Source organism: Podospora bellae-mahoneyi (genome assembly GCF_035222275.1).
Source record: "Podospora bellae-mahoneyi strain CBS 112042 chromosome 1 map unlocalized CBS112042p_1.2, whole genome shotgun sequence".
In the NCBI taxonomy this organism is placed as follows: Eukaryota; Fungi; Ascomycota; class Sordariomycetes; order Sordariales; family Podosporaceae; genus Podospora; species Podospora bellae-mahoneyi.
Window position 1 is genome coordinate 1,073,679 of NW_026946360.1, and position 23,615 is coordinate 1,097,293.

At 52.1% G+C, this 23,615-nt stretch overlaps 12 protein-coding genes across 12 annotated transcripts; 8 read left to right on the forward strand and 4 right to left on the reverse strand.

Moving 5' to 3' along the window:
* Positions 1-1,245: 1,245 nt before the first annotated feature.
* On the forward strand, positions 1,246-3,225 carry QC761_124530 (uncharacterized protein; the record flags this gene model as incomplete). Its single annotated transcript, XM_062875708.1, has 1 exon — positions 1,246-3,225. One exon carries the CDS (start codon positions 1,246-1,248, stop codon positions 3,223-3,225), a length of 1,980 nt encoding a protein of 659 aa, XP_062736309.1.
* A 35-nt stretch (positions 3,226-3,260) lies between these two features.
* Positions 3,261-4,815, reverse strand: QC761_124540 (uncharacterized protein). Its single transcript, XM_062875709.1, has 2 exons — positions 3,721-4,815; positions 3,261-3,661 (listed from the first exon to the last, which is right to left on the reverse strand). Exons 1-2 carry the CDS (start codon positions 4,487-4,489, stop codon positions 3,372-3,374), a joined length of 1,059 nt encoding a protein of 352 aa, XP_062736310.1. The 5' UTR covers positions 4,490-4,815; the 3' UTR covers positions 3,261-3,371.
* Positions 4,816-4,824: 9 nt separating this feature from the next.
* QC761_124550 (uncharacterized protein) lies at positions 4,825-7,046 on the forward strand (the record flags this gene model as incomplete). The annotated part of the gene is made up of 2 exons (XM_062875710.1): positions 4,825-6,080; positions 6,137-7,046. The coding sequence occupies exons 1-2, from the start codon at positions 5,182-5,184 to the stop codon at positions 7,044-7,046; spliced, it is 1,809 nt and encodes a 602-aa protein (XP_062736311.1). The 5' UTR covers positions 4,825-5,181.
* A 546-nt stretch (positions 7,047-7,592) lies between these two features.
* QC761_124560 (uncharacterized protein) lies at positions 7,593-9,239 on the forward strand (the record flags this gene model as incomplete). The annotated part of the gene is made up of 3 exons (XM_062875711.1): positions 7,593-8,498; positions 8,553-8,762; positions 8,820-9,239. 3 exons carry the CDS (start codon positions 7,593-7,595, stop codon positions 9,237-9,239), a joined length of 1,536 nt encoding a protein of 511 aa, XP_062736312.1.
* Positions 9,203-12,001, reverse strand: QC761_124570 (uncharacterized protein). The gene is made up of 3 exons (XM_062875712.1): positions 10,151-12,001; positions 9,374-10,084; positions 9,203-9,266 (listed from the first exon to the last, which is right to left on the reverse strand). The coding sequence occupies exons 1-2, from the start codon at positions 11,614-11,616 to the stop codon at positions 9,385-9,387; spliced, it is 2,166 nt and encodes a 721-aa protein (XP_062736313.1). The 5' UTR covers positions 11,617-12,001; the 3' UTR covers positions 9,203-9,266; positions 9,374-9,384.
* Positions 11,886-12,419, forward strand: QC761_0028280 (uncharacterized protein; the record flags this gene model as incomplete). The annotated part of the gene is made up of 3 exons (XM_062872204.1): positions 11,886-11,937; positions 12,025-12,152; positions 12,330-12,419. 3 exons carry the CDS (start codon positions 11,886-11,888, stop codon positions 12,417-12,419), a joined length of 270 nt encoding a protein of 89 aa, XP_062736314.1.
* Positions 12,420-12,883: 464 nt separating this feature from the next.
* Positions 12,884-13,960, forward strand: QC761_124580 (uncharacterized protein; the record flags this gene model as incomplete). Its single annotated transcript, XM_062875713.1, has 2 exons — positions 12,884-13,518; positions 13,573-13,960. 2 exons carry the CDS (start codon positions 12,884-12,886, stop codon positions 13,958-13,960), a joined length of 1,023 nt encoding a protein of 340 aa, XP_062736315.1.
* A 105-nt stretch (positions 13,961-14,065) lies between these two features.
* QC761_124590 (uncharacterized protein) lies at positions 14,066-14,803 on the reverse strand (the record flags this gene model as incomplete). The annotated part of the gene is made up of 1 exon (XM_062875714.1): positions 14,066-14,803. One exon carries the CDS (start codon positions 14,801-14,803, stop codon positions 14,066-14,068), a length of 738 nt encoding a protein of 245 aa, XP_062736316.1.
* Positions 14,804-15,237: 434 nt separating this feature from the next.
* On the reverse strand, positions 15,238-16,359 carry QC761_124600 (uncharacterized protein; the record flags this gene model as incomplete). Its single annotated transcript, XM_062875715.1, has 2 exons — positions 15,558-16,359; positions 15,238-15,505 (listed from the first exon to the last, which is right to left on the reverse strand). Exons 1-2 carry the CDS (start codon positions 16,088-16,090, stop codon positions 15,238-15,240), a joined length of 801 nt encoding a protein of 266 aa, XP_062736317.1. The 5' UTR covers positions 16,091-16,359.
* Positions 16,360-16,571: 212 nt separating this feature from the next.
* On the forward strand, positions 16,572-18,517 carry QC761_124610 (uncharacterized protein; the record flags this gene model as incomplete). The annotated part of the gene is made up of 2 exons (XM_062875716.1): positions 16,572-18,180; positions 18,235-18,517. The coding sequence occupies exons 1-2, from the start codon at positions 16,685-16,687 to the stop codon at positions 18,515-18,517; spliced, it is 1,779 nt and encodes a 592-aa protein (XP_062736318.1). The 5' UTR covers positions 16,572-16,684.
* A 1,079-nt stretch (positions 18,518-19,596) lies between these two features.
* QC761_124620 (uncharacterized protein) lies at positions 19,597-20,969 on the forward strand (the record flags this gene model as incomplete). The annotated part of the gene is made up of 2 exons (XM_062875717.1): positions 19,597-20,455; positions 20,511-20,969. 2 exons carry the CDS (start codon positions 19,597-19,599, stop codon positions 20,957-20,959), a joined length of 1,308 nt encoding a protein of 435 aa, XP_062736319.1. The 3' UTR covers positions 20,960-20,969.
* Positions 20,970-21,298: 329 nt separating this feature from the next.
* QC761_124630 (uncharacterized protein) lies at positions 21,299-23,474 on the forward strand (the record flags this gene model as incomplete). The annotated part of the gene is made up of 3 exons (XM_062875718.1): positions 21,299-22,016; positions 22,075-22,472; positions 22,531-23,474. Exons 1-3 carry the CDS (start codon positions 21,484-21,486, stop codon positions 23,472-23,474), a joined length of 1,875 nt encoding a protein of 624 aa, XP_062736320.1. The 5' UTR covers positions 21,299-21,483.
* Positions 23,475-23,615: the final 141 nt, after the last annotated feature.

A 23,615-nucleotide genomic window follows, 5' to 3' on the forward strand; every position in this document is an offset into this window, starting at 1 on the left:
AGATGAGATGGTGTTCCTACACGAGGCACCAGGTGTCTGCTTCGCGATCTGATTGGTTTTGCGGCCCATAAAACACTGCCTGAGATAGCCGAGGTGGGCGAGCTTCGTGGTTGTGGCTTCCAGTTGCGCGACAACTTTGCCGCTGAGCTGCTGTCGACTCATAATTGAAGAATTTGTTTTCTCACAGATAAATAAGGTTCCATCACAACCGCCTGCCACCCGCATCTCGGCAATGGCGCAGCCAAAGCCGGTCACGCTCATCGCCCTACAGGGCACCTGGACCGGCCCGGGTTGCTGCAAATCCCACGTGTGAATTCTCCAGGCCAACCCCAATCATCTCAAGCCACAGAGCTTTCATGCTCTGCACTGTACCCTGATTAAACCAATTGTATTCTGCTTGGTGCAGGTTTATGGCACAGGAAGCTCGATGCCTGGTGTACAATGGGGATGACGGGCCGAGTTCGCACAGGGCTCGCAAATGCGGGCCGTCGAACAGACTGCTCATAGTGCCTTGTCGATCCACGCCAGTCAGTGAATCTTCTTTTCAGGCAAATTTAGTTGCTTAGAAACCTTGGGAGGCCTCGTGGTTTTGTTGACCGTTTCTCTGTGCCTGTGCCATGTTGGTAGTTAGAATATACCCTACAGTACTGTGTTCCTGCCTGCGGGATAGAGTGCCATTCCAATTTCTCCGCACTCACATTTTGACAAAGCTTGTCAGGCGGGGCAGAGATTGGTTCTCCCCGCTTCCAAGGCTCAGACCAGCTCAGTCGTCTTCAGGGGCATTGCTCATGCTGATTGGTGACATGTTTACGAGCAGTGGAGCGCGGAGGGAGGCGGAGCAAGTCAAGCATCCCACTTGCACGGGCCATCTGCCAAGCAGAAGACACTGGTGTGCCTTCCATCTCATCGACAAGCTTCATCAAAATTGGCATCACGAGCGAGTTGGGGGCCGTTTCTTCATTCCAGCAGAACCGACAGGGCGAAGTTGGGTTCAAAGGTGGTGAATAACAATGGGATATAACTTTGCTGGCGCGGGCCTTCTTTCTCGAGAGGGCCCTCCAAATCGCTCGTCAACAGTCCCAGTCCACATGAGCTCCTTCCCGAGGTCATCTGCCAACCTTTCATCGTCAAAATCAGCTTGTTTCAGCCGGTTCAAAGCCAGATGTGAATAGTGTCTGATAGGTTCTATATGCAGTCGTGCTATAAATCCTGACCCTATGGGAGCTTGTATGACCGCTTCATACAATGGCACCATCGGCATCCCCCTCCCACACACCTGGCCCGTACACGGTCGTCTCTCTCCCGTCCAACCAAAGGCGTGCCAGTACCCCCAAGGTCCGTACCGGCTGCATCACTTGCAAGAATCGACATGTCAAGTGCGATGAGCGCAAGCCGACGTGTTCCCGCTGTGAAAAAGCACGCATGGAGTGCCATGGCTATCTCGCCAAGACGGATCAAAAAGCAGCAAGAAAGTCGTCTAGCAAGTCCGCAACTATTCAAGGAGGCCCGCGGCCGTTACAGATGATACGTCCCGCACGTGCAACGCCTTTCTGCCCCGAAAAAGACATAATCTACCATGACTTCTTCCGGTATACCCTTGTCAACGATCTTGCTGGCTATCTCCACGCCGACTTTTGGTCCCGGGTTGTGCTTTGCGAGGGTATTCGGGACAGTTGTGTCAACCACGCCGTACTTGCCATTGGCGCGCTTTCTCAGGCTCTCTTTGTTGAAGCTAGGCTTGATAGATCACCTGCTCGACAATCGTCTGGCTCGCCACCGTCCCCTCCACACTCTCATGTTCGTTGGCACCATATATACAATCCCCACTACCAGGCGGCCGTTCGCCACCAAAACCAGGCAATATCGCTGTGTTTACAACGAATACGGGACGATGGAGATACCATGTCCGCCCGAAACCTTCTTGTCATCACGTTGCTTCTCGTCGGCTACGAACTTCTTCAGGGTGACGTAGAAGCCGCCGATGGACTTATGACAAGCGGCATCCGACTGCTTCGAGACTCGATAACAACCTTTAGGGACGCAACACGCCGGAACACCGGGCCTACCAACTATGTCAACCGCGAAGACGAAGACACGCAAGATATGGAGTACATCCTCCCTTTTTTGAGTGGAACGTCCAACCTGCGTCCCAGCCCGCCACCCTATTACACAATCCCCAGCTCTTCTCATGAATGTAACGACCTCCCGGTCTTTGGGAAAACTAGCGCAGTGAAGTGTACTTTTCATTGGGGCAATTTTCACACACGGTGCTTGTTATTTATCTCGCAGGCTATGCAGCGTACCTTTGCTGGACAACCCCTTCCAACAAACGAGAGACACTCCCTCTGGGCAGAACAAGCACAACTTTGGAACTCATCTCGCCAATGGCAGCAAGTGCTATCTGATTACAAAGCAGCAGTCAGCCCTGAAGACGTTCGAACTAGAAAGATAATGTTACTGCTCCTTTTACAATGCTACACAGACCTCATCTGCCTCGCTTGGTGCCTGGATCCAGCAGGCACAGCTTTGGACAACTGCGAGCCCGATTTCGGCCAGTTGCTCAACATAGCCCTCGAATTCTCTGAGGATCGAGAGTCCATGACCACGAACGGATTTATACTCTCCGGTGGAAACGTCACCGGTCCCCTGATATTGATTGCGACAAAGTGCCGAACTAGTCGGACCCTGAGGTGGCAGGCGCTCGAGGCTTTCAGAAAAATGACTTGGCGGACAGGAGCATGGGATGCCAAAGTATTTGTGTCTGTGGCTGGTTTGGTATCGCTGGAGGAGGCGGCTCGGGATGAGGGAGGTCGAATAGATCCCATCAACAGGTGGCTATGTACCGGTATACACTCGGATGTGGATAGCATGAAGGTTATGGGGGAGTATACAAGAGCAACATTTGATGAGAAGGGTGATCCGATAAAGAAATATTTGGTCTTGAATATAGATGGACGGCGGTTCCTAGCTGAGGGGGAGGGAACTATGGACCCGAGTTTGACAAAGCTTGATCCTGATCTAGGATGTGTTGGAAATACTCATGGACAACTGGCAGGTCAAATTACGAATCATGGTCTCGACGCTGATATGGGTGGCAGCATAAACGGGGCACTGTCGCCAGCTTCAGCGGTTACGGGGTCGGATTTTGATTCACCCTTACCTGTACCCACAGAGTATAACTCAAATTGGGATGGTCTGTCAAGCCGGGAGGATACCTTGGTGTAGATACGATTTAAACCCCACATCATGAGCTTGGGCGATGGATAGAATCATGTACGGCACATATACGGTTATATCAAACGTGTAGGTAGGTAGAGCATACAATGCAGTATCCACGACACCATGACAGAGTTGCCCTGTTTCGAGCGGGATCATTCCTTTTCATAGCCGTAAACGATCGCTCCCACAAGCTTCCCCAGTTCTCGAGTTGCATCACCAGCAGCGTGACACCACGGCGTCATTTGAAGCCACCCGTGAATTAGGTCTTCATGATGAACCCACTTGACATCGACACCTGCTTCCTTCAGTTTGCTGGCATATTCGATGCCCACGTCTCTCAAGGGATCAAATCCGTTTGTGATAACAGCCGCCTTGGGCTGGTTTGCCAAATCTTTTGCAGGTTGGTAGCCGGGAGATATGTATGCATCCAGTGGGGAAGGACCTGCGCTGTGTCAGCTGACATCAAAGTCGGGAATACACTGAAATCACAAAGCAGCTCACCATTCGCCTTTGATGGTCTTGGCATATAGTGCGCCGCAAAGCTGAAGATACCATTGGTGTGCAAGTAATAGCCCGAGCTATTCTCCTTTGCTGCCAGGGTGTCAAATGGAAGGCGAGCCGTCGGGTAGACCAGGATCTGGGCACAGAGGGGCTTCTTGCCCTTGTCTCGGCGCCGTAAACAAACTGCAGCAGTCAGGTTGCCTCCAGACGAGTCACCGCCGCCAGCAACACGATCGGCACGCACGCCTCGATTCCTGCCCTCCTCGCTCTGAACCCAGTCGATCACAGCGTCATACTCATCCAGTTGAACAGGATATCGAAACTCGGGGGCAGGGCGATAGTCGAAACAATAGACCTGACAGCCAGACCTCTCTGCCACCAGCCTCAAACCATTTTCGAACTCATCCACGCTTCCTACGGTGTATCCACCCCCATGGCAATAGATTAGTGCACCTGCTTCGCCTCTGTCTCTCCAGTCTTCGGCGGACTCGGGATACAGAATCCGGATGGGAATCGTGCCGTGCGGGCCCCGGATCGCCGTAAACTCGACACTGCCGATGGCATTTATGCCCTTCTTCAGATTGTGAATACCAAAGATTTTCCGGTGGTGAGCACGCTCGGTGATGAAGCCTTTAGAGCCTCCCAGCTCGAGATCCGGATTGTTGTCCAGGAAGTCCTCAAGCGCGCCGTTGGGACGACGAGACCGAGTGCCGATCGGGGGGTTGGGAATGGATGAAGACATTTTGGGATCTCCGTTTCCTTGAGTCATGGCAAAGGTGTTTCTTTGGGTCTTGGCGGCATTGTCCAGGGAGATAATTGCCAGAGGTTCATCTCAAGTAGCTGGAGGAGAGAGGCCCGGTGTGGTAGCGGTGCAAGCTCCGAAAACGAACGTCATGTTGATGTATTCTCTTTGGTGAGGCGGCGATGATGGCAGAGATGAACTAAAGTTTGCGCTAAGAAATCCGCTGCCATCATGACAGTTGTGGTGTCTCCCCGTCTGGAGTCGTTCCTGCCGGTAGTTGGCCTTATCCCTTATCGTTGATGGGGAGGGGTTGGAGGGGCCATGACGTTCCCTTTTTCTCGGCTGGGACTGGGCAGCCAATGGGAGCATGTTGACATCAACAAGAGTCCCACCCTCGTATTGCTTTTTTTCACTGGTTCGGCGGCTGCCAAGAGCGCGAACCCAATCAATTATCAATTGGCACAAAGAGTGCACAGCCGTCAAGGTCTGGTTGTCGTGCGACGCCAATATTTATTTTGTTATTTTTTCCCACAGACGGCCCTCTTCTCCGCTGGAATCGCAGCAACAGCCCAGAGGAAACCAACAACACTAAACCCGGGACTTTGGCGCATTGCTCACGCCGCCCCGCAACGTCAGAGAGCTCACTTGCGCGTGATGCGACGACTCGTCTCATAAGACGCGTCTTCCCTTGACTGGGGGCCCCGCCGTTAGACCCGACAATGCGGCACCCGACCCGGGATGGTCTTGCCTGGGACGACAATGGTCTCGGCCCGGTCGCGAGGTGGACCAGACAACCCGACATCGAAGCCGTCGAGCGTGTATGTCGCCGCGCCCTCAACATCAACCACACTGTCGACTGCAACGTCCACCTGCATGCCAATGGCGAGTTTAGCAAACTTTATGCCGTCGACAGCATCCGCGGCAAGCACATCATCCGCATCTCCCTCCCCGTCGACCCCGGGAACAAGACCCTCGGCGAAGTCTTCACTCTGCGACTGGTGCATCGCATGACCGACATTCCCGTGCCCAAAGTCATTGCATGGGATGAGACTGTCAACAATGAGCTTGGATTCGAATGGCTCCTGATGGAGATGATGCCCGGCAAGCTAGCTTACTATCGCTGGCGCAAGATGACTGACACCCAGAAAGAGATACTTACCAAGCGCGTGGCAGAGTTCCATACCCAGCTGCTCCGCTGCGGCAATCTGGGTCAGGGTTTCAGATCGATTGGAACGCTGGGAACGGGCCCGAATGCCGACTACAACACCGCAGTCACACCCTCGCCTGGCCCCATTGTTGACAGCGTCTTCTTCTCTGGGCCACGCTCCAGTTACCCTGTCGCCCGTGGCCCCTTTGAATCCAGTCATGACTGGCTTCGAGCCTATCTTGACCTCATCATCACGGAGCACACAAATGCTCTTGCCAAAGCCAAGACTGATGACGACAAGGAACATGCCGAAATGGTGCTCCGGCTGGCTCGCAAACTGCTAAGAATGGTTCATAAGATATTCCCTTCCTTGGTTTTCCCGCCAGAGCATACCGTGCTTTGGCACGACGATCTCTCGTTGAAGAACCTTCTTGTAGACGACAATGGCCGCATAACAGGTGCGATTGGATGGTATGTATTATTTCCCTATCACCGCTCGTTTGTGTCAACATGCTGACCGTTACTAGGGAATGTGTATCCACCATGCCACGCTGGATGGCTTGTCAGGTGCCTGCATTCCTTCGAGGCGCAAGCCGGAAGCAGAAGCCCAGCAGGGACAGTTATACAAATCTGGCTCCGCGCCCGTCAGCTTCTTCCACTTCTGATGAAGACCACTTGGACAATGAAGGAAAGACGGAGCTTTATTGGATCCACCTGATGGAGTATGATCAGACCCGGCTGCGCGAGGTTTATCAATCTCGAATGACACAGCTCTTGGGACCTGAGTGGGAGAAGGATGTCGACGAAGCCCGGCTCAAGGTTGACTTTCTTGGAGCAGTGTCTCGATGCGGCACCCAGTTTTATCCTGTCAGAGTAGAACAGTGGGTTGATGCCATAGATCGCAAGGAGTTCATCTCGTTGATGCAAGTCTTGCGTACGGGCATCAAAAAAGAAAAGCGACCCGCGACGCCTAGCGGCAATGCCGCCCCAAGCAAAGTGCACTACGAGAGGCCAGCCAGCAGCACGCCCAGCAGAGTTCAACAAGAGATTCAAAGACACGAAAGGATGCATCTTGCTGGATCAGGAAACCCCACCGCTTCGGTTATTTTCAGGACCGGGAGCCCTACCAAAACAGCCGCGATGACAGGCAGCTGGACTCCATCTAGACCCAGTTCTGTCAACAGCCACCGTCCCACAACATCATGGAGAGGCTCGGTCTCGGGCGTCTCCGGAGCGCATCTGGAAACGCCCCAGAGTCCTGTTAGCGTACATGTCCGTCGAAGGTCGTCGGACGGAATATCATTGACCAGCTTGGAACTGCCCAATCCCAAGAGCCCAGTCAACGTGCATATTCGACGCAACTCGGGGTCAACTTGTGTGTCAACCACCTCGTCCATCGTTTCCGGAACGACCAATTCCTCATCGAGGCTGGGATAGTGTTACAGCAGCAAGGATATTAGGGTGAGGTGGAGAATGAACAAGCCAGTCAGTGAAGAATGAAGTTGGGGGGAAGGAAACCTCGAAATGTCGGATATTTCATGAAGTTGGAGAGACGGGGAGATATTAATTGTCGGTATGAGTATATGTATATAATTTTTTCATCCTTGTCCTTTGCATGTTGGTAATTTTCAGATTCAGGGGTCAAAGGTCAACAATGCTAGCGTCGCACCCCTATCTGGTTGCTATGCTACTGCCTGCTTATCTCCGGCCCAGTACTGTCACAGGGCTCGGTACTTGGCAAGTGTCTCTGGGCATCCGAGTTTAATACGAACCTGGAAGTGGAATCACCGGTCTCACCTGCTGTTGTGGCACAGCAGTAGCTTCCCCGCACTTGTTGACGTACGCAATTCCAATTGGGGACTAACAAAACAACAACTCATCCGTGTTCCAAGTTGCATTCTTTTCTTCTTTCTTCTTTCCATTGACCCTTTATGCCTTTGCTGCTAGAATCACGATTCGACATACAGACATAGAGACCAAAAGATGGAACACGGCATTTTCCCCGACCGGTTTGGGAAGTTCTCCCCGAGTTTCTTCTCCCAGGCCCAACGCCGCCGTGAACAGCCACAGCACCAATCAACTGGCGCCAGCGGACACCCAGACGATTCGACAGATCGGACCACCGCCAAATTCTTCCAGCACACATCGGCTCCCCGTATCTCTTCCGACGCTGTCATTGCTGCGTCTCTCAAGCGCCAGTACCCTTCACTTCAACTGACTACCGTGCCCGTGGACAATGTCGACATTCTGGCTTATGCCTCCAGCGTCGCTGACGATGTCGCAAGTTTCCATCAGGTGGAACCGGAGTCCTCTGTATTTCCGGCCGACCTGAAATGGAACTATTACCTCCCGCCCGCCAGGCGACTGGACGGTTCCAAAGGGGGCATTGCCACGGATTTGCACTTTGGCAAGTTCCTGTATCGTTACAAGGGTGCAGAGTTCATTGTGTATCTGGCTGAATGTCGAGACGGATCGAGTTCTTATCCCCCTATCGTCAACTACTACATTCTGTCTTCTCCTCCCGAGGTCCACTTGGTTGAGAGTTTGTTGATGACTGCGGGGCATTCGGCGTTTGAGCTCAAGGACGAGATCTGGGTCTTTGATGGAGGGTGGTGGCAAAAGTCGAGGGAGCTGTTTGACAGCGTCCAAAAGTCGAGCTGGGACAATGTCATCTTGGATGAAGACATGAAGAAAGCGCTGATTGACGACCACACGAGCTTCTTTGCCTCCAGGGGCCAGTATGAAAGGCTCAAGGTGCCTTGGAAAAGAGGACTTATCTACTGGGGTCCTCCCGGGAACGGAAAGACGATCAGCATCAAGGCCATGATGAAGACGCTTAGTGAGAGGGAGGAGAAGGTGCCGTCGTTGTACGTGAGAAACTTTGTTTCGGTGAGTTCTTCCCGTATAATAGAGTGAAAGGCGACGTCGACTAAGAATCACTAGTTTGGCGGCCCTGAATACGCCATCTCCATGATCTTTGCCAAAGCAAGGCAGTACGCGCCTTGCTACCTGATCTTTGAGGATCTCGACTCGCTGGTGACAGATGGCGTGCGAAGCTACTTTTTGAACGAGATTGATGGTCTCAAGAGCAATGATGGCATCTTTATCGTGGGCAGCACGAACCATCTGGAAAGACTGGACCCCGGCCTTTCGGTGAGTATCTGCCCTGTCTTGACTGACCGCTTGAGTGTATAACTGACAAGATGGTAGAAACGTCCCTCTAGATTTGACAGAAAGTACTTCTTTCCGGACCCCAATCTGGAGCAGCGCGTCGCATACTGCAAGTTTTGGCAAGGCAAGCTGAAGAGCAACAAAGACCTCGAGTTTCCCGACAGCCTGTGCAAAGCTATTGCCGAGATCACGGACGGCTTCAGCTTCGCCTACATCCAAGAGGCGTTTGTGGCGGCGCTGCTTGTCATTGCGAGAGATTCGGAGACGTTAGATCTTGGCTCTGCCCTGGAGGTGGGATCAGAGGACGACTGGGTCAGCGTTGATGTTCCTGACAGCAATGCTGGTGGCGACGACGCTGACTTGGAGAAGCTGATGTTGTGGGTGGAGATCAAGAAGCAGATCGAGATTCTGAGGCAAGGAATGGGGGAGGAGAGGCAGCGGAGGGTTCGGTTTCAGTAGGGAGCAGCTGTGGATGAAAGCCTGATAGTAGGTATGGCGGGATGCGAGAGGAGACTATTTAAGGGAGGCAATAGGTTTCTGGAATTAAAGATCCTTTATTTTGAACAGTGCTAACTTTTAATCACTACATTTATACAAAACAAATTCATCTGTCGGCTCCCTCGAACCTTCTTAGGCTGCTGCTATCGCTCATCTTCCTCCTCCTGACACTAATCGAAGACAGTGGCGTCCCACTGCCGCTTCCACTAGCACTCGATGGACGGGGAGATCGCGCACTGGTCAGTTCCCTATCAATAACCACAATGTCGCTCAATACGTCCATCTTTTCCAGCGCATCCATGACCTCCGGTGGTGGCTCCGCGCTGAAGATATTCTGAATGTCACCATGCGGATTCAGACCCGCAAAATACTTCCACTTCCGCCACCTGCTGTTGCGGCCCCTTCTGCCACCCCATATCCTGCGCCGCTCCCAGAGTCCAATCAGCAACAGCAAAGGTGCATTGACCGCTCTGATCACGGCGACGTTGACGTGATGGAAAACTACGGGTCCAACAAACCACTTGAGCGGCAGCATGATGAGAAGAGCCAAGAGGTTAAACGGCGGGGGGTATGAAAAGATGGCATCCGACTTGACGCCTTGAAAGGTAAGAACAGCCCGGCGGAACTGGATCTCGGCCGCCTCGTTGGAGATGATCTTGGAGAAGGTGTTGGTCAGGATGGCGACGAGAATGGTGAGGAAGAGAGTGTTGCCCAGAAAGGCAAAGGTAATGATGAGGGTCGGACCGAGAATGATGTGGAAGTCAGATGCGCGCTCGATGCCGGTACCATCAAGACCGAACCAAATCCTAACCCATGTCAATAAAGCGAAACAAGACACGCAGGACACACAAGACACGACGAATGATACGTACCACAAGAGCCACTTTGTGATGGTGGCCCATGTCACACTTCCCTCCAGCTTTTCATCCCCCGTCGTTCTTGCCAGCAGCAAAAGGCCCATCACAAAACCGGCAAAACACCAAATGGCGATAAACGTCAGTCGCGTAAAGTCTCTCATCATGGCATGCAATGCAATAAACACAATGTTGTCCGGCATCAGCGTAAACGCAATCCTCGTCAGCAACACAGGTGCAGCCGTGCAAAGCACAGGCATGGCGTAGAACGCATCGCTACTAATCAACAGCTCCACCGTCCTGACCAGCCCGTACGCCCCATAGATGAACACAAAGGTGATGTCGAGGAAAGACCACAGGTTCTGCGCGTGCACTTCCCATCCATGTTCCACAATGGCGGCAAACTGCTCCAACACCCACCCCGCGGCAAACACATTGAAGAGCGTTTCGTACGTGTTGACATGGAGGCCGGCCAAATGCTTCCCAAACCCATAGTGTGTCACCGTCAGCATGTAAAGGACAAGCAGGACGATAAAGTGCAAGAGCTCGATGCCGTTTCGGATCCGGGGAACGATCAGGCGATGATGGTTGAGAATGGCCGCACGACGGGGTTCGTACAAGGAGACTGGATGGTGCTTGTAGTGATCGGGCAAGATGTCGACAAACGAGAGGGGGGTGTACACGACTATGCCACGGTAGACGGCATCGACGACGCGCTGACAGGCAGGGGAGCCTATGAACAGCTTGGACTCGGAGATGATGGCCAGCTCGAGACCTGTCAACTTTCGTTCGTGGCCGCCTCGTTCCTGAACAGCCCATTGTGGACGGCGTGCGCGGATGGCTTCAGGGGCTGCGTCGCAGGGGTCAAAGCCGGACACGAGAATGTGGGCCAGCAACAACAGGCCAGATCGACCGGTGTGATCTTCGTGGAAGCGGCGGAGGATGCGGATTGCTAAGATTTCGCAGAGGGTGGCGCGGGATTCGTTGACGGTTTGTTGAAGAAGCTCGTGGGCGCGGGGACGCAGGAATTGGACACGGTTCGCAAGGAGGGAGTACACGATGGCGGGATCATTGGGATTGTACAGCCTGTCCACCAGTGGCCTCACAACCAGTCTGTCCAGCCGTGGAGCCCTCAGCTCCTCGAGCGTGTAGTTGTCATTGACGGCGGCAATGACGAGCCGGCGAATTCGGTGAATCGTGATATATACGGGCATGGCAGGGTCGGGCCTGGGCAGGAACGAGGCACTCTGACAATGTCCTCCGCTGTTGTCGCCGCCATCACCTCGACTTGGGCCGCCTCCTCCTTGTCCTCCGCGCGGGACGAGGCGCCTTAGCATAAGCGGCGCCACAGTGTCGTCGTGGTCGTGGTCGGCGTCAAAGAGGATAGCGGATGCTTCGGGATCGTCGCTGTCGCTCAAGTAAGGGTCGTCACTCAAGCCACCGTCGTTGTTGTCGAGCAGTCTGCGCTCGGTTCCCAGACCCATTCCGAAGCGCCTTTGCGTGCCTGTGTCACCTATTATCAAGATGCATTGGTTTAGTGCTCAGTCGTGGGTGTGTACAGCTCCCAAGAAAAAAGGGTTCGAGGAGAGCAGTCGAAATAAAAGTAAAATGGAAGCCACGATGCGACTGGAAGGAAACAGTGGCAGTGGGCCTAGAGCGGGCTAATTGTTTGCTGTCCAATGTTCACGACAATCCCATAACGTAATTTACCGTTTGCCGCCATCTTGGCAAACCCCTGACGGCCAGCCGAGTCATGCGGACGGGCCGTGCCTTTGATGCCTCCATTCCGGCTACGAGATGCACAAGTAGATGTTGGATGGTGTTTCGTTAGTGGAAAATTGGAAGTTTGAGGTTGCTGACTTGACCGGGCATTTTCTTTAGGAATTTTGCAGGAGCGCCAGGCACAATCGACGTCATTTTTTTCGGTTCAGGGCACGTTGGACCTAAACTGTATTCGGCAGGCGCCACCAAGTCATCACCACCTCGAGTCACCGCAACAAAATTTGTTTTGGCTCTACGAGTGAAGCGTTTCGGGATACACGCATCGGATTGTTCATAGAGTTGACATTTGTAAAGTATGTCCTTGAATTGATTCATATGTACATAGTAGTAGCGATAGTTGGCAGTGAGAGAGTCTTATCTATGCATGTATCCTGCGTTCCCCCCCATGGAGGACCATTATCCTGAACAGTTGAAGCCTAAGTACAATGTCTTCCTCTGCGAGTGCCCTACTTGCAATCTCAATCTATCCTTTCAGCTTGCACCCGTCACAGATTATGTCTTCTAGATATCCTCATATCACCAATTCCTATTTGCTCCTAACATAGTCGCTCACTGAGATGGTCCTAAGTCTCTTTTCAGCCCGCCTAAAAGACAGACTGATATTGATAAACCCCGACGGAATTTAAGCAACCTGGAATACTACGACAAGTCAGCATCTCATCTCAGTCAGCGATGGCTCCTTATCATGAGGTGTACCCCTGAAGTAAGCACTGGCAAGCTGCGGCTGACACTAGCTCACCGTTAGCGAATCCTTTGCCATTGAGCAATAACCCTTTTCAGCTGTAGTTTTCTCACAGCGGCGCGTGGCGTTTAATTACCCGCTGAGCCCTCAAAAAGGTCCACTTCCCACGTTGTTTGTTGCTGTGACACCCTTCAAGCGTTTTCATCGCATTTCTGTCGATATCACATGGTCCGGTAGACCACAATCTACCTTTACCTTCGTTCGTTTCAGCAAACCTCAATCTCAAGATGGGGCGGTTTTCCCCTATCGCCATTTTGGCACTGTTGCTGTCACCTGTCTTGGGCCAGACAGCCTCACCTGCGGCAGTTCCAGTCAAGAAGAACCCCAAACGCGGTCTTGTCTCCACGCCCAACGAATTCTTCCCCAGAGATGACTTTATTTGGTCCGATTCTTCATCACCGCTGTCATGGTACTGGAACTTTGCACCCGATGTCACAGAGGCCTATGCCAACTTCTCTCAATCCGAGTTTGAGTTTGTCCCAAGCATGTGGGGCGCCTACACCCCCAACGGCACAGACACATACTTCTTGGGCAACTTGACCGAGAAGTTCTCCAAGCGAAAGCCCTCTCACGTTCTCACCTTCAACCTGCCTGACCAGTCTTTCGAATATGGAGGCAGTGAGATGACCCCCGAGATTGCCGCGAGGACCTGGGTCAATAACATTCTACCGCTCAGGGAAGAACACGGGATCAAAGTCGGCTTCCCGACCGTCTCAGACCCGAGAGGAGGGTGGGTAGATCCTTTCTTGAAGAACTGCTCCAAGATGAATGATGGACACGGGTGCGAGTTTGACTTTGTGCCACTTCATTCATTCGGCGGTTTCGGGACCTTGAAGGACAACATTGGAAAGTGGCAGTCAAAGTATGTGTCGTTGCCCCTACACTAGTAACACGCCGATTAACGCTGAGGCAATAGATTTCCCGAAAAACCTCTCTGGGTTACTGAGTATGGTTTCCATGACCAGAACGAGGCCGAAACCCAAAAGTTCTTCAACGAAAGTTTAAAGTACTTGGAAGAGCACCAGGCAGTGGCACGGTACTCGTGGTTTGGTGCTTTTAGAAAAACAAAGTCGAATGTGGGAGAGGAAATGGCCATGCTGGACCAGCGAGGCAATCTGACAGACATTGGCAACTGGTATCTGGACCGCGCCGCTGCTCTCAGGACCCCAGAGGGTGTTTTGGCGGCTGCTTGCACCTTGGAGAACCCATGTGGTGGAAGCGGAGCGGCTGGAAGGGCGAGCTATGTGGGTGTGACTGGAATCGTAATTGGGCTTTTCCAGCTGGGTGTCACTTTCTGGATGTAAGCAATGCAGGGTAACCACGGGCAAGCTTCCCTAATCGTTTATAAGAATTGATAACTAAAGCTGGAAAACGACTATGGACAACGTTGTTTAAAACCGCCCAGAGGTTCACCAGGGCACATTTCTGCCAGAGTGATGAAAATACTCCCCATTGTTTGACTCCTCTAGGTCGTGCAGAATCTTGAGCATATTGCCAACGCTCTCACTGGGCTCGTATATGGCATTTTTCCCGCCCATGTCCGTCTTCACCCAGCCCGGATCCACCAGTGCCACAACTGCCCCTGGGAGGTGCGATTTGATGTCCTCTGCTTGGTGGACGGCAAGCATGTTGAGAGCAGCCTTGCTGATGGAGTAGCCTGCACTCTGTCGTGGCTTGTGGTCAAGACTCACAGCCATGCTTCCCAAACCCGAAGAGATGTGGAAGATTCTCACTTTTGGCGATAGCAGTTTGGCCGTGAGCAATGCCGAAGTAAGGAGAGCCGGACCGAGAACGTTGGCGGTGATCATTTGATGGACAAGATCAGGCTCAAGGTTAAACGAGTTCATCTCTGGTTTGAGGTTCAGAGCGGCATTGTGAATCAAGAAGTCTACTTTTTGGTCCGCCAAAATCTTTTGCTTTCCCAACGTTTCTACAAACCAGTTGATCGACTCTGCTGAGGAAATATCGCAGTCCAGTATGATGGCATTGTGACTCTTGGATTCCTCGATCACGGACTGCAAATTGCCGACATCGGAGGTGGGGGAGCGGACACAAGCGACAACGATGTTGGCGTGGTCTTGTGACAGTTGGCGGGTGAATTCCAACCCAATACCGCGGTTTGTTCCGGTGACGACGTAGACTGGCATCTTGGTTCGGAGTCGGTTTGTGAATTTAAACGGTTCTGGGAAATGGGACAGAACCACAAGGACCCTGGAACAATGCGGAGGGGAGAACATATATAGATATACCCAGAGCGCTGGGCTCAGTGCCCTGGAAATTGTTCAAGGGCCCCCACGGATGGTACTTTATCTTATCTGACGTCACGATTTTGGCCGAATACTCCTTAAGAAGTAATGTACACTAGGCCGATTGCTGTTGTTATTATTCGTTGTGGCAAAACTTCAAAACTCTTGTAGCCCAGGCATCATTCCGGTGTATTGCATTCTTGTGTTTATCGTGTCCAGTTCCCATCTGGAACTTCAATTCACATGCCGCAATTGCTCGTATCCTGACTTGCATCCACCTCCAATAGCCATTCTCATCTGCACTACGTTGCTTACTTGTGTTGCCGTAAAGTGAATCAATGCTGAAACGTGCTCTCCAGACTCTTCAAAAGCTCGCCAAACACGGGCTGCAAAAATACGGTGGCGAAGGAGGCAATGACTGCCACAAGGGCAAGATGCAGTACTCCAAACGACAGCTGTTTCCGTGTCCTCTGCCCTCCATGTGTGGCGCCAGCACCTACCATCTTGGTGAGAGGTACGATCCCGTCTTCCTTGGCTGTCTTTCTGGCAATGTCTAAGCCTGGCAAACCATCTACACTTTCCGAATTCTTGAGCGCCCAGTACCTTTTTTTCGTCAAAAACACTTTAAAACTGTTACGGAAAGAGGTGCGCTTACTTCTCCATGCTCTCCTTGGAATCTCCCTTGTCAAACCTGTCGGCCTTCCTCGCAAAGAATTCGTTCAAGGTTGTTCGCCAATCTTTGAATTCGAAATAAGGGACAGAGAAGCCACAACTGCTCCCAACCTGGTGCACATGGACAAGAATTATGCTTCTTGCTCCGGGAAGGAGCCTGACCTCGTGCTTTTTGACAAAAGTATTGAAGGAGTCTGTTCCATTTTCGAGCACTGTGCCGTGGCCGAACAGGCGGACGATGCGTGGTGGCCCTTCAAATGCGTTGAACATGACGGTTATCCGTCCGTTATTCTTTTCGTACAGATGTGATATGGTCTCATTGCCGGAACCACTGAGATCCAGGTACCAGAAAGTCTTGGTGTCGAGGATGCCGAAATAGGGGCCGCCTTTAGGAGATACGTTGACATGTCCTTCCGGCGACAGAGGGGCGGTGGCCACCCAAAACACTTTTTGGGCGCGTATCCATTTGACAAGCGACTCGGGAATTGTTTCGTAAAACTGCCCCATTGTGAACATGCAATGTGATGACAAGGATATAGAACCGCAAAGGTGGAAACCAAACGGTGGGCACGGCTGACCACAGGTGTTCCTGATCGAGGGACCGTAAATCAGGTAGTTTACCAGCGGCGGTAAGTTAGAGGGACCGTGGTGCTATAAGAGTTTGAACAAGCGCGGAGAGAATGAAGATAAAACAACCATTACAGAGCTGGAATAATATGAGCGGACAGCGGGAGCTGTTTGGATATTGATAGCGATGAATCACATTGCGACATCGCAGGCAGACATACCCTCTAGTAAGACGGAGCAACCTGGAAGGCCTGCCCAAGTGCAACCCAATAATAGGCCGCTAAGAGCCGCCTGCCCACATGGTCCTGGACCACTGGATGCAACGTCATCACTCAGCCCTAACCCTGGGCGGTACGGTCTCGTCCCAAAATCAGAGAATGGCTATCGATAAGGCGGGTGATGGGAGCGGGGTTGCGCTGCGTACCACTTTGACATCTGCCCAACGACACAAACAGTGATAACCCGATCTCGAAACGACAGCAAAAGTCATAACCCTTCAGCATCTCATTAAGCATCTTTACCTGCTTCAAGACTCGGGCCGCGATGAAGAGCTTTCTCCTCGGCCTGGCCGGCAAGCCATCACCGGAACCAGAGCCTGCCCGGCCGGCGCAAGCTCCCGCTCTCAAAAGTGGGACTGACCTGGCCGATACGATCACCGAAGGCATCAAAAAGCTTTCCACATCAGACCGGCAAAATGATTCTCAAAACGAGCCGGCAGCTAGCAATAGCCAAGATGAAGCCGCAAAAACAAGGACGGCCTCACCAGACGACCAGGAGGATTGGAGCTCGGGTGACGAGACGGTCGTCGAGCAGACAGTTGCACATCCCAAGCAGGACATGATTGACCACATCATGAAGAGCTTGTGTACTTCCCTCGACACCAAAATCACTGAGTTGACTCAGTTCGCCAGTCTCGCCAAAACTGAGAAGGCATTCAGTGTCGCCGACTTGCCAGCAGCTCCCAAGAAGGGAAAGACACCTACGGCGGACAAGCCTCGAGAGCAGCAGGAAGCCAAAGAGACTCTGAAGGAGGAAAAGAAGAGCACCAAGGAGGAGGAAGTACCCAAGCCTATGAAGCTCTCTGACCTGTCCAAATCGAAGAAGCCAACCTCAACGTCTGCAGCTCCTCCTCCACCTCCTGCCCCAGCCCCCGGTGCTGAGCCTGAACAAGACTTTGCCTCGCTCATGCTAACTGCCAAATCTCAACCCTCTGCGGCCTCACCTAGTTTCCCGGCCACCTCTTTTGGCGCATTGCAGTTGGCGAGCATGCCGTTTATGGCCTCGGTCATGACGAATTTCCCTCAAATCGAACCTTCATCTACTCAGCGGCCTTCCCAAAGCTTTTCTCGTTCCATCAGACCGACGCAAACGCCAGCACCATATATTGCACCAGCCCCAAGCTTGCCTCTATCTCCGGCCCCTTCGCCGCCAGCAGGGGATCATCCATCACCACCATCCTCTGCAAAAAGGAATGCCAAGCGATCATTGGATGACGAGCTGCAAGGGCCAAAAGCAGCTGATTTGCAGCCTCACTTTGGTCATGAAGAGGTCTATGCACGCAAAATTTCGGGTATTTCGGCTCCTTTTGGGTTTGGCCGTCCCAGTCCGAGAGCGCCTACTGTATCCTCACAGATGCCACAGTCGCGACAACTTCATACGGCTCCGCAACCTCGCGCACCCAACTTCCCACCAGGGCTGCCTGCTGCGTCTAGATCGATCCCCAGTGTCGACTCTTTCTTTAACGCCCCTCAACTTCCGAGAGATTCGTTTATTCCAGAGCAAGAATTATCTCCCAAAACGGTAGGTGATGTTGCTACGCATGCTACTGCAAGGCGGCATCTCAGTGAAGCCGAGGTGGAGCCACCCGAAGACCACGACGGGAGACGCAAAAAGGCACGGCGAGCCACGTCTGATAGCCCCGCCGGGCTGATGAGAAGCGGAAACAAGTTTGCCTGTCCCTACTTCAAGCGGAACCCTCGCAAATATCAGAAATGGACGTCTTGCCCGGGCCCGGGATGGGAGGAAGTTCATCGAGTCAAGTATGTAGTTTCCTCGACGTCGATTTCGTGGTGTCTTTATTAACCAGACAGCAGGACTCATCTTTACAGACGACACAGGCTCCCAATCCAATGTCCTCGTTGTTGGGACACCTTTGAGGAAGATACTATTCTTCAAAATCATCTCCAACAGGACCCGCCGTGCACCATGCAGCAAAACAGGATTCCACACGAAGGCTTCACCAAGGATCAGGAAAAGAAATTGCGAAGTCGCAAAAAGGCCCAGCCAAACATGACGGATGAAGATAAATGGGTTGAGATCTACATGATCCTGTTTCCAGACGATGATCCGGACTCTGTCCCCACACCATGTCTGTGAACCCCCTCGACCAAACTCCGTGCCGAGTTCTCGCGCTGACAGGTCACAGACTACGATGACCAGGACGACGATAACGCTACCCCTGCCTCGGGCTTGGGTTCTGGTTCGAGCGATCTGGAGGATTATGCAACGTTTCTCAGAAGAGAAATGCCAACTCTTGTTCGTCGTGAGCTCGAGGTGCTCTTTCAAAACGAATCCCGAGATGTTGAGGACAGACTTCGATCCAAGGTGGAAGACATCATGGTCGGTCTCCAACCAAAGCTAATGAGCCTTTACCGCCAAAGCCAAATGCCACTCAGCGAATATGGTCCGCCGCAGGACATTCCTCAATTGCAAATCCCGACAGATCAACCAGCGCAGTGGGATACTTTGAGCAGCAGCGATCTCGCCACCCCTGCCATGTCGACTGGCACCGGAACAAGCATTGACCTGGGCACAGGGATGCATCCGACGTCCCCATATCAGCAAATGGCCGGCGGGGAGGGATTTGATTCTACCAATCTCGACTACAGCTCATTAGCAGGTCTCGAGTGGGATGGAAACCAGCTGCACTCCAGCACTGGCTATCAGTTTCAACAGCAGGCCCAGAACCTGAATTGGGATCAAGAGTTCAACAAGTTGCTCAGCCCTGTGGTGTATGCTCCGCTTAATGGAGAACTCAATTTTGCCACTGGGTTTCAGGGAAACTTTCAAGGTTCATACCAGGGGTAAGGGTGGTGAAAACATGACCGGAAAACTTTGGGTCAATGGTTATGAGTTATGACAGCCTTTCTGTATTCTTGTCTGGTGATGAATGATCAATAGCTGAAGAAATACAACAGCGTAAATTTCCTATTTGAGTAGCTCGGGGTCGCATTGCCAGTGTCTTGCTGGTAGCGAAATAGCCGCCGGATATACTACCTTGCCTTGGTGCCGCGTGAAGCATTCAGCTAGCACATGGTTGATATTTGTGTCTAGCAATGCTCCCGCTGTGGAACCACTATGGACAGATTGCACTTCTGATATTTGATAACAATATCCTATCCAGCCGCTCGTGTCTTCGTGTCTATTGAATTTCACCTGACATCAAGCAAGTCACAATGGCACTCTCAAGCATCTTATCTCTTGTCCTTCTAGCATCGGCAGGCAAGGCGAAACAAACAACAGCAGCTGGGTTTCCCTCTGAAAAACAGCAATGTCCTCATCATCCAGCAGGCCGCTTGGAAACAGCTGCGCTGCTACCGGTTTGTCCACTTCCAGGGCACATTGGCGTCTTGTCCGATGAAAGCTCCAATGTCATCGCGTGGGACTACCCACCCAAGTGCATTTCACCTCCAGCAAAGGACAATACAACCGTCCCAAGAATCGACTGCCTGTTCACTTCGACCACCTTTCGCAATGGCCACGGCATCAGCTTGGTTTCTTCCACACTGACAACATCTCATATTGTCGGTGTTGGCTCATTTGATGATGAGGCCCCTCCGCTTGGGGTGCAGCGCCGCGAGAATCTCGGTCCTGCCTACGAGATTGTCCCGGTGGAAGGAAAAGGGTTGGGTGTTGTTGCCAAGCGCAAGATCAAGCGTGGAGAGATTGTCATGTCTGACTACCCTTCCCTACTTATTGGGACAGGCTTCTTGGGCACCGCACAGCCCCATCATAGGAGACGGATGCTCAAGCAAGCAATCAACCAGCTTCCCGATAAATTGAGGTCCAAGGTCAGGGGTTTGTCGAGAGGAGCAGAAAAGTACGAGGTGGACGCCATCTTGGGACCGAATGCCAATACGGTCATGATTGGAGAGCAAGACGGGGAGCAAATGCATGTCGGCCTATTTGCTGAGGCTGCGAGGATAAACCATGGCTGCAGACCAAACGTTCACTCGAGGTTCTCGGAGAGGAGGTTGACAATGGAGATCATGGCTCATGTAGCCATCCAGCCGGGAGATGAGATCTTGATGAGCTGTAAGTACTGGACTATAGGCAACACACATGCATATTGCTAACTGATATGTGATAGATGTGCCCATCACAACTGTCCGTGATGAAAGACGAAAGTATCTCAAAGACCATTGGGGGTTTGACTGCAAGTGTCAACTGTGTACTGGTACGAAGAATGAGATTGAGGAGTCAGAGTTCTATCGACGCCGCCAAAAGAGTCTCAAGGAGAGTATTGAGAGCGCGCGTGCCGAAGGGTTCTTCAAGGATGCCATTGTCATGAGCGGCGAGTGGCATGAGTTTAGCGAGTGGGACATGGTTCCCCCCCTTGCGCCTGAGTACCATGATAGCCTGGCAAACTTGCATTACGCAAATGGGGATTTGTTCAATGCGACAAGATATGCGAGGATGGCATATGATGGGTGGGTGAGGTTTGGCAGTGTGGATGATGAAAAGTTGGAGCATTCGAGAACGGTGCTGGCAAAGATTGAAAAGGAGTTTGAGAAGAGTTTGAAGTTTGAGAATGACTAACAACCAGGCGTGTATATTCTTTGGTTGAGATTTAAAATTTCATTCTTCTTGTCTGTTTGTTGATCACCGGAGCCAAAAGTCGTCGCCGAAAGAGAACCACAAAGCCCAGCCACACAGTTTGGTTGTCCACCACATCGGCTTATTACAGGAATACCTGTGTCGATCATCACATTTGTAAATATACCTTCCTAATAGACAAATCCCATGCATCGGTTCCGGCACCGGAGGCACGGGACAGATGCAAGAGGGGTTACATTGGTAGCTCAGCTCTACTTTACGTGTATCGAAAGTGACAGAGGCGACCATTGTGTACAACCCTCATGATTCTACAAATAGCTTATGGCCTATGCTGGCTTGGTATGTGCCCTGCCATTGTTGCAATAAGCTTACAAGATCATGGTGTAAGCCACGGGGTACTTGGGGAATGGTCCTAACGCCATGTATAAGGAGCTGATGCACAGGGCTTATTTGTCACAGCATCTCACAACTGGAACTCAGTGGAGAGCCGACTTGAAAATTTCAGCATGTGGTCTGTTACTGCGATAATCACTGCCACGCTTTTCGCGCAGGTGGCAATAGGTCAACCTCCGAATGACTCCCACTTTTCAGATGTCGACATCGACACTGTGGCTTCAGGGATCTTGGGCAACCGAGGACCATCCACCAAACCAACATCGCGTTGCAAAGCCTTCCCCGGAGAAACCGCGTGGCCATCTGTTTCGGATTGGGCCAGTTTGAATCGCACTCTAGGTGGGGTTTTGCTCAACCCTTCCCCCCCAGCCTCGGTGTGCTATCCGACTTCAGCAAGCTTCAACACCACGGCATGCAACTTTTTGTTTAATGGTGCTAGTCAAAGCACTTTCTGGTTTGATGATCCGGTCACTGTTCAAGGGACCTGGCCTCAGGGTTTGACATGCCCCCTCGTGAGGAACCCTCAAGCTAATGCCACCTGTACGAGGGGAGGTTATCCTGTTTACGTGGTCAATGCTACACAACCAAAGCATGTTCAGTCAGCGGTGAATTTTGCAAGAGAAAGGAACGTTCGGCTGATAATCAAGTATGTTTACTTGGCCGTCCTGCATCTGTGTCTGTGCCTCCTGCTGACTGACGCATGGAAACACGGGTCATGACTTTCTTGCTCGCAACATCGGTGCGGGATCTCTGAGCATCTGGACCCATAATCTGAAAGGTTTTGAGTTCATATCAGATTATAAGCAACCCGGAGGACGTTACCGAGGTCCTGCTGCGTGGGTTGGCGCTGGACTACAGGTCTATGACGCGTTTAGATATGCACTGGCGCACAACATCACTCTACCTGCTGCTTCTTGTCTAACAATTGGGTCTTACGGAGGTTGGATATCGGGTGGAGGCCACTCCCCTTTATCATCCAAGTATGGCCTAGGAGTAGACCAGGTTTTGGAGCTCAAGGTTGTGACGGCCGACGGAAAATATGTTACGGCAAACCCGACCAAAAACGAGGATCTGTTCTTTGCTTTGCGAGGTGGTGGAGGCAGTGAGTGTTTTTCGTCTGCTGTACAAAGTATGCCACCGAAGCTAACAGACAAACCAAGGCACATATGGAGTGATAACCTCGGCCATTGTGAAAGCCCATCCTGCCATCAATCTGACCATCGCGTCCTTCAACTTCAATCTTGGCAACACACCTTCTTCGAGCCCATCCTCAAATCCAACCATTACCAACAGCACTGCGTTTTGGCTAGGCTTCAACGCTATCTTTGCTTTTGCAATTCCTGTTGTAGATGCAGGGGGTTATCTCTGGACAAATGGACTGCCTTCTGGTCCTGGATTCGCCATGCAAATCCAGGTGCAGATGCCGGGCTTGTCTCCAGGTGAAGCACTTGCTTTTACTCAACCTCTCCTGGATGAGCTGAACGGCCTTGGGATACCTGTTGCAAACATCACCGTCCGCACTCAGGTTTACAGCAGCCAATCGTCGACCGGAGCAGGCGGTGCTCCGGGTGCAGGTGGATATTTTGCTTCTCGTCTGTTCCCGCGGGCGGCATACGTTGATCCTGTCCTATTCTCCAAAGCCATGAACGCCTCACGAGTACTGGTTGAAGCGGGGTATACGTTTCATGGACTCAACATGGCTCCCACGCTCGAAGCAGCAGGCCACCCTTACCCAGCAGGCGTCAACCCCGTATGGAGAGAAAGTGTCATGCACGCTGACATATTCGGATTCAGCAAGCTCAATCTTGGAACAGCCACTGATGAGCAGGTCATTGCAGCCCAACTTGCTCTAACACAACTGATGGAGCCCCTCAAGGCGGCAACGCCAGGGGGAGGGAGCTACCTCAACGAAGGGGATCCTCATGAGCCGAACTGGCAACAGTCATTCTATGGGGACAATTATTCAAAGCTTGTCAGGGTGAAGAAGACTCGAGATCCTTGGGGTGTATTTTGGGCGCCGACCACCCCGGGAAGTGAAGAGTGGAAGATTGAGGGAGAAGGGGGGCTTTTGTGGAGGCAGAATGGTCGACTTTGTAAAGTGTAAAGGTGTCAATGTTTGGAACATTGTTTGTTTATTGCGGCATGCTCTTCGAGGGAAACAATTCGAAGATAGGTACCCACTCCACATGAGTGAAGGTGAAGAAGCTGAACTTGACCAGACTCTGGTGTTTACCGACATGGTATT